Raw genomic sequence first — 8,296 nt, 5'->3', positions numbered from 1 at the left:
CTATGACATTACCAAGCCCTGCTATAGGTGGGTTGCAGGTAAACAGAACAGAGACAGCCCAGACCACTAGACCTGGGGAGGGGGCGTGGCAAGCTAGGACTTGTCCAATCAGAGAGGCCTGTGTAAGAATTACGTCAAGACCATCTGTTCAATCATAGAGGGGATGGGCGGGATGTAGGGGCGGGACCCGCTGCAGAGTTTATTAGCTTGCGGCTGCTCCTGCGAACACTATCCGGAACCTGAGGTACCTGGAGACTTAACTGCTGGCCTGACAAGAGCCTTTGAGCAGGCAGGTGAGAGCGTGTGACCCTCGCGGGGCCAGGCACAGTGGCGACTGCTGGCGTGTGCGCTAGCATTTTCGTGTTTTCAGGCAGACCGAGCTGTCTGGTCACCCAAGTTCGCAGAGTCTTTGTTTCTAGCCAGTGCAGAGCGCGGTCCTGGTAGTGGTGGTGGTGGGGTCCCCACCTTGGGAGGTTCAGAGGGACCAGCAGCTCCAAGGAGTTAGTGAAGGCTAGAAGGAGGGTTTGGGCGGGTGGGAAAGGGCCTTTTAGGGTTGGCTCTCGCCCCTCTGCCCCGCCCTGCGGTTACAAACGTGTGAATCCCAGTTTTTCTGGCTTTGGGCGTGGAGCTGTTCACTCGGTGAAAGAGGGCCTTAAGGTATCCTTGATTGAATGGCGGTGTGTTTGGGCCATGTGGAAGCTTCGGGATAACGATTCTCCAGTGTACTTTGGTTAATAGATTGTGTCCTACCCCACTGGGGTGACAAAGAAGAGTATTGCTTTCTGATCTTTAGGGTCTTTCCCTATTGTCCCTTTCCGATACACTTGTGAAGTTTAGAAGATACCAGGGATTTCGCCATGTGTACCTTTGTATCATGCTTATGAATAGAGAAAACTGGTGAAGCAGTCCTTAACTCTATTTGGTTTACTTTGCTCTGCTAAAGTTCTGAGTCTGAGCCTATTTAGCTCCCAACCCCAACCCCCGTACATGTTTACTAAGGCTACAAGAAGATACTGTGTGAGACTTGTAATCCTCTTTCATTCTTACTATAATGCTCTAATATACTGACTTTCATCATTCTATTAGAAGTCAGTACCGCGTTGCATGACATTTTTTCTGTGTGATGCTTACTACCATTCCCAAATACCCTAAACTTAATTGGATAGAAGGTGAAGATGCTCAGATAGTCCCTCCTGTCTTCCCTAGTTAAACCTAGCCCTTTATTTGCTCTCCTATCCCCATCTGCTCATTCTTGTCACTTCTATTTTACCTTTGCTGGGAGTTTTAAAGTGAGCCCACACCCCCACACCCTCACTGCCAGTTTCTAGAGTATCTTGTTTTCTAGAGCATCTTTATTTGCTGTCATTTATACCACCAGAAATGAGCTCATGCTTTGCGATCAGTCTACTCTAAGAAAAACGTAACTTTCTATGATCTGTTATTTTCCTGTTGGAAAACAGCATGCAAAATATTTACAGATAGCAAATGAGTATTTTTTACTGTGACTCTTAATCTGATCATCGTTTTAATGGGTAACTTTTTTTTGTCTTTCTTTTAGTCAAGATGAGTGATAAACCAGACTTGTCAGAAATTGAAAAATTTGACAAATCAAAGTTGAAGAAAACTAATACTGAAGAAAAAAATACTCTCCCATCAAAAGAAAGTAAGTACTGGGGGTTTCTAGTAGTGAAAGTTGGTATAGTCAGTTAACAAACCTGTGTTCTTCTAAGTTTTTCACAAAGTAAATAATAGCGTTTTACCATACTTAATAGTTTAAAATCTCCAGTAGCTGATTTTGTTACTGAGGATATGTAAGTGGTTCCTGCATAACAAACATCAATAGTTTAAAGAAACAGAAGATATTTTCTGTTGAAATTACAAACATCACATTAAAATTAATCTTGGAATTACTGACAAAATAAAGTACCAATGTACACTTGTAATCATGTGGTGCTTTTCTGCCTCGGCAAGTTTGAGTGTGATCTTGTCCCCCTAATGAACCATGCCGATGCTTCTGGTCTTTTGTGAATGGAGTAAGTTCAGATCTTCAATACGCTGATGCTCCCAGACTCAGGGGGTTACTGTTATTCCCCAGATTTTCATCTTCCTGGAGAATTTTCAAAAATCATTCACAAATGCTGTGCCACGCTTTGCTTTCTGTTACAACAACTATCCGACACTTCCAAAACCAGACAAAACGGTTTTAAAGTATAAAATGGTTTTAAAATATGAGTTTCCTAAGTGGACTGGTGATAGATATATTAGAATGAAGTACTTCATTTACCATTTAGTCTCAGTGACAGCAGCATACATCTACCTTAAGTGGAATAGAAAACCTATAGTTGATTCAGATTCTAATGGATATTAAAATGGTTGCTATGTACTCACATAACACTTTGTGAGGATTTGTGGGTGCTACCTTCCTTAGTATTCTGAATTTAAAGCATGGAGGATACCCATTTGAAGATTTAGCACAGAATTCTTTTTAATGGTGCTGGGGTTCAAACACCAGGCCTTAGTTCACAATAGCAAAGCCATGTACAAACTCTAGGGAGACACTAGACATTAGAAAAATTCTCTGCTAATGATATTTTTATGTTTCTTTTTTTTTTATCCCTAGCTATCCAACAAGAGAAAGAATATAATAAAAGATCATAAAATGAGAATCTCCTTTCAAGAGTAACTTCAACATTGCCTGACAGTCTTGGCTTTTGGCTTGTTTCTGTAAACCTACGTAATATGTAGACATCTAGACAGATTCTTTGCTACCCTGGCTGAAAGGTCAACATTTGTTACCAATCATTAAATTTGTTTTCAGTTGCTCACAAGTGTGTAACTTTCATTGTCAATTCTCTTTTGTTGGCCTTGGTACACGTGGCTTTTTCACTTGCTGCAAGGCAAGACCGTTTTAAACCTACAGTGGGTAACTCAATTGCTTTGTCATCTTTGTGACATTGCGTGCTTTTTGCAGCTCCTTGGGTTTATTTTCATTTCTACTATGACATTAAAGGAAGTATAGTCACGAGCTTCCTATGGTATTCTCTTTGTAGTCTAAGAGGTAAAATTACACAAGGGTACTTGCTTCAATTAAAAATGGTTGAAAGAAAACCTCTTGAGCAGATTGTGCATGTGTGAAATGTGAGGCAGTAATGCAGACTGATGCCTTCATTTATGAATGAAGGAATGGGCAACATAGGGCCTAAATTGATCTCTAGAGGATAGGAAAAGATCACTGTGTGTCCATAAAAGTGTTTCTTAACTTAATGGAAACATCCAAACCCGGAGTTGGATGGGGAGGGAGCAGTTGGATGGGGAGGGAGCGGAAGACACTTGATAAAAGATACCATAATTAAACACAGTAGAGTCGCCTTCTACTGAGCATACACTGAGAATTTAATCTCTGCGTATGACATTACTTAATCTCTGTTCTGGTCCTTGCACTCAATAGAGTTCTGTCTTAAGAACCAAGCATTTTGAGTCTTTTAGTGAACATAAGTGCTGCTGATTTAAATGTGTCTCTCCCAGTTCATATGCATCTATTTTATAGCTCCCAATGTTTGGCTAGTTTGGGAGCCATTCTCATAAGGTTAGTAGAAGTTAAATAAGGTTCTAAGAGAAGCATTCTAAGAAGAGGGAGCGGGAGAAGAAGCAGGACAGAAATGGGGGAAGAGGGGCTTCTACCATCTAGACTGTGATCTTAATTTACACATCTTCTTTTTAAAAGGTTATCTATTTGCGACCTAAAACGTTAACTTGCTTTTTCCTTTCTAAGGATTTATAAGAACGTATATCCTTAAATTGTCACAACTGAAAATAAAACAGCAACAGAACAAATAACAACAAGCCCTTTCTCTTTCTGGGGACGGAATACTCAGCAAGCTCCTTACTGGTTCAGGCTAAATCACTTTCATGTAAATATGATCTGATAGCTTAGAGGCTGATGGGACTTTGGTTGCTCTCACATCTGCCTCAGTGATGAATAGTTTCAGATCACAAAACTTTACATGGAAAAGTATAGAGTACTGCTCAAGTTATAAGGGCCTTTGAAAAGGCAATGTATTAAAAGATTGAAGGGCAGTCTGTATCATTATTGTGAAGCTATGAGACCTTTAGAAGATGCAGGCTTGTAGAAGTAGTTTAGGAATTAAGAGTGTGTCCTTGCTACACCAGGTTCCTATCAGCAAGTGACTTTTGACAACAGCAATAGTGTCAGGGTTTGGTGTCTGCAGACAGGATGGATTCCCTAGTGGGGTGATCCCTGGATGGCTCTTCCTTCAGTCTGCTCCAGTTTTTGTTCCCGTCTTTCCCTTGGACAAGAACATTTTGAGTTTACAATTTTCAGATGGGTGGCCCCATTCCTCTACCAGGGTCTGTGCCTATCTACTGGAGGTGGTCTTTACAGGTTCTATCCCCTCCTTCTCTGCACATTTCAGCTAAAGTCTTCTCTGTTGGGTCCTGGGAGCCTCTCGTTTCCCTGGAGTCTGGGACCTCCAGTGGCTATCTCCAGTACGTCATCCCACACTGCTACCTAGATTTCTGACCCTCTGTACCTCTCTCAGTTCCCTCCAGTACCTGATACTGCCCCCTTGTTTCTTCCCCCTCCTCTTTCCCTCCCAGATCCACCCTCCCTCTACCTCCCATTATCCTGTTCTCCGCTCAATGCAGGACTGAAGCATCCATATACCCTGATCTTCCTTCCTCCTAAGCTCCACATGGTCTGTGGGTGGTTGCATTGTGAACTTTTAGACAAATATCCACTTATCAGTGAGTGTATACCATGTGTGTTCTTTTGTGTCTGGGTTACCTCACTCAGGATGATATTTTCTAGTTCCATCCATAGGAAGAACAATATCAACTAAGTGGACCACCCAGTTCTTCCAGGGACTAGACTACCAACCAAGGAATATATGGGGAGGGATCGTTGGCTCCAGATACACATGTAGCAGAAGATGGCTTTGTCTAACATCAATGGGAGGGAAGGCCTTGGTCCTGTGGAGGTTTGATGCCCCAGTGTAGGGGGATGCTGGAACAGTGGGGCAGAAGTGGGTGGGTGGATGGAGGAGCATCCTCAGAGAGGCAAAGGGGAGGGAGAAGAGGGAGGATGTGGGATGGGGGTTTGTGGAGAGGTAACTAGGAAGTGGGATATCATTTGATATGTAAATGAATGGAATGATTAATAAAAAAGAAAGAAAGAAAGAAGAAAGAAATGGAAACCTTGAAAGACACATTAGGACTTGGGCCACTCCCAGTCACTTATTTTCTGTCATCTTTGCACTCTAATGTGTTAGTTAGTGACTACTCTAGAATGACTAACTTTCACCATATATATTGCCTTGGTACAGGATTTAGGACAGCAGAACTGAGTCATCTTGGGAACCTCTACAAACCCAAACAAAATAGACATTACCTCTATACAAGTTTCTATAGGGTAGTTTGTCTCAGGCATTTTATCACACTGATGGGCTGGAAAATACATAGAATCAGATAAATAGGAATAAGGTATAAGAGTTACTTGGGCATTATTTTTAGATATTATGTGATTCTAGTTTTGATCACTGGTATTTGAAGAAAGCATCCACATTTAGAAGTGTGTGTGTGTGTGTGTGTGTGTGTGTGTGTATGTGTTTCTCAGTGTGCTTCCTTCAGCAGGTTTTATCACAACATTACATTTTGCAAGTGAAAAAAAGAGGTTTTAATCTCTTCATGAGGAAAACATATTAGCAACAATACATCTTGATCCTTAACAGTCTCACAGTAAACATCTTTGAAGTCTGGCTATGTGGGATCATTACCTCATGGATGGTTTCTATCTTTTAGAGTCTTAATCCCTAAATCTTTCTTTACTCTAAATTCTATTTTCCTGCTGTGCCATTATCATTTTTTTTAAAATAACACATGTAATGACTTTATGATATTTTCACAATGCCCCCTCTTTTTTTTTGATAGTGTCCCTGTGTGGTCAACATTAGCCTGGTATTCATTTCATAGCTTAGGTTGGCCTTGAACTCATGATCCTCCTGCTTTAGCCTTTTGAGTATATGGATTTACAATCATGCACCTCTATGCTTGGCTTACTTTCATATTTACAATTATTTAAAATGTATCACTCATGATAGACGCTTGAAGGATATGCTTTTAATTTAAAAGCATTTTCCATTCACTTGACTGATTTTCTCTAAGGAAGTTTCATAGAGAATTAGGTTAATATTAGTTTTCCCCAAGAGCTCATATTCACCCACACTAGCATAAGTATACCCCTAGCATCTAAATATAGTAAGAAAATTGGAAACTTTAAGAAAGTTTTAAACTTGGTAAATGTTAAAAAAATCTTAACATTCACATAAGAATCCTTCTGCTTTCCTTCTAAAGATTTTGATCAGATCTGGAGAAGAGATGAAAAGAAAGGGGACTATAGTGTAAGTTTAAGCACTTTTGAAATCTGTTAGAATTACTGTGTATTAATGAGGAGCTCTTTAAATTGCTACTGATAGTATTCCCATTGATATTCATTTTCCTAAACTTAAGCAAAAGTTTTTCAGGATAGGGAAACCTGATTTCAGAACTGGGCTCTCTTGTTGTCCTGATGGCCTTGAGCAACACACTATCTTTATGTCAGTCAGTGCTGTTATACTCCAAGGACTCCTTGGAAAAAGAACTATATAGCAGGAGGCTATGAAGATAGCTCTGTTTGAACCTAGAACCCACGTAAAGCTGGCTGCTGTTGTCCATATTGGCATTCATTTTGTCTCTATGGTGAAATGGAAGATGAGGATAGGTGTTCCTGGGGAGCTTTCTGAACAATTAACCTGGCATACACAGAGGTGAACAACAAAAAAGCCCCTGGGACCATCGAGATGGCTCAGCACTTAAAAGCCTTGCCATGTAAGCTTGGTCACTTGATTTTGATCCCTGGAATTCACAATGGAAAGAATGAACTCACTCTAAAAAGTTGTCCTTTCAGGTCAACTAACCTGGACCCTTGGAGTTCTCAGAGTCTGAACCTCCTAGCAAAGAAAATACATGGGCTGGACCTAGGCCTCCTCACACATATGTAGAAGATGTGCAGCTCAGTCTTCTTGTGGGTCCCCCAACAACTGAGCAGGGGCTGTCCCTTAAGCTGTTGCCTGCCTATGTATCTCATTCCTCTAACTGGGCTGCCTTGTCTGGCCTTGGTGGAAGAGGATGTGCCTTGTCCTGCAGTGACTTGATGAATTGGGAGGGGAATATGATGCTTGGGGGGCTCTGCTTTAGAGGAGAAGGGGAGGGGAAATGGAGGAAGGATTTACACGAGGGGGTACTTGAAGGAGAGGGGGCTGACATTGGGATGCAAAGTGATAAATAAATGAAAAAAATTAAAGTTCTTTGACATCCACATATGCTTCATGGTATCAAGCATATCCCATGGTATCATGGGATTGGGCACAAAAGACTGATACCCAAATAATAAACAAATAAGTAATTTTTATTAATTCATTTACATTATATAGCAACCACAGCTCTCCTTTTCTCTCCCCCCCTCTCCAATTCACTGCTCCTCTCCTTCTTAGAAAAAGGAAGGTCTCCCATGGATATCAAACAGCCTTGGCATATCAAGTTGCAGTAAGACTAGATGCATCATCTTCTATTGAGGCTAGTCAAAGTGACCCAGTTGGGGGAAAGGGATCCAAAGGCAGGCAACAGAGTCAGAGACAGCTCCTACTCCTGCTGTTAGGAGACCCATATGAAGACCAAGATGCACATCTGTTACATACATTCAGAGGGCCTAGGTCTGTCCCATACATGCTCTCTGGTTGGTGGTTCAGAATCTGTGAGCTCCTATAAGCCCAGGTTAGTTTATCCTGTATGTTTTCTTGTGGTGACCCTGGCCTCTTTGGCTCGTTCAATCCTTCCTCTGCCTCTTCTACAGGATTCTCCATGATCTGTGTAATGTCTGGCTGTTGGTGTCTGCATCAGTTTCCATTAGTTGCTGGGTGAAGCCTCTGATGATGGTTATGCTAGGTTACTGTCTGCAAGTGTAGTAGAATATCATTAATAATATAAGAGGTAGGCTCTGTATCATGGCATGGGTCTCAAGCTGGGCCACTCATTGATTGGCCCTTTCCTCAAATTCTACTCCATCTTTTCCCAGCCCTTTTCTCTGAGGTGATATCTATCACTAATGTTGAAGTGTGTTTGTTGTATGAAGCAGAATGATGAATTCTGGTTTTGCATTCATTCTGATAGTCTGTTTTTTTGTTTTGTTTTGTTTTGTTTGTTTGTTTGTTTGTTTGTTTTTTGTTTTTTCCAGACAGGGTTT

The 8,296-nt window shown here is 41.2% G+C and overlaps 1 protein-coding gene across 2 annotated transcripts; it reads left to right on the top strand.

The window, feature by feature from the left end:
* Positions 1 to 173: 173 nt before the first annotated feature.
* Positions 174 to 2,828, top strand: Tmsb15b (thymosin beta 15B). Of its 2 annotated transcripts, none has more exons than XM_031376263.1 (3): positions 174 to 289; positions 1,559 to 1,663; positions 2,621 to 2,828. In XM_031376263.1, the coding sequence occupies exons 2-3, from the start codon at positions 1,564 to 1,566 to the stop codon at positions 2,656 to 2,658; spliced, it is 138 nt and encodes a 45-aa protein (XP_031232123.1). In that variant the 5' UTR covers positions 174 to 289; positions 1,559 to 1,563; the 3' UTR covers positions 2,659 to 2,828. The 2 variants fall into 2 exon arrangements, with proteins under 2 accessions (XP_031232123.1, XP_031232119.1); XM_031376259.1 differs by having other exon boundaries at positions 174 to 293.
* The last annotated feature ends 5,468 nt before the right edge of the window (positions 2,829 to 8,296 follow it).

The sequence above is a fragment of the Mastomys coucha genome, chromosome X (assembly GCF_008632895.1).
Source record: "Mastomys coucha isolate ucsf_1 chromosome X, UCSF_Mcou_1, whole genome shotgun sequence".
NCBI lineage: Eukaryota > Metazoa > Chordata > Mammalia > Rodentia > Muridae > Mastomys > Mastomys coucha.
Note: the sequence above shows the minus strand (reverse complement) of the source record. Positions and strands in the feature narration are given on the sequence as shown.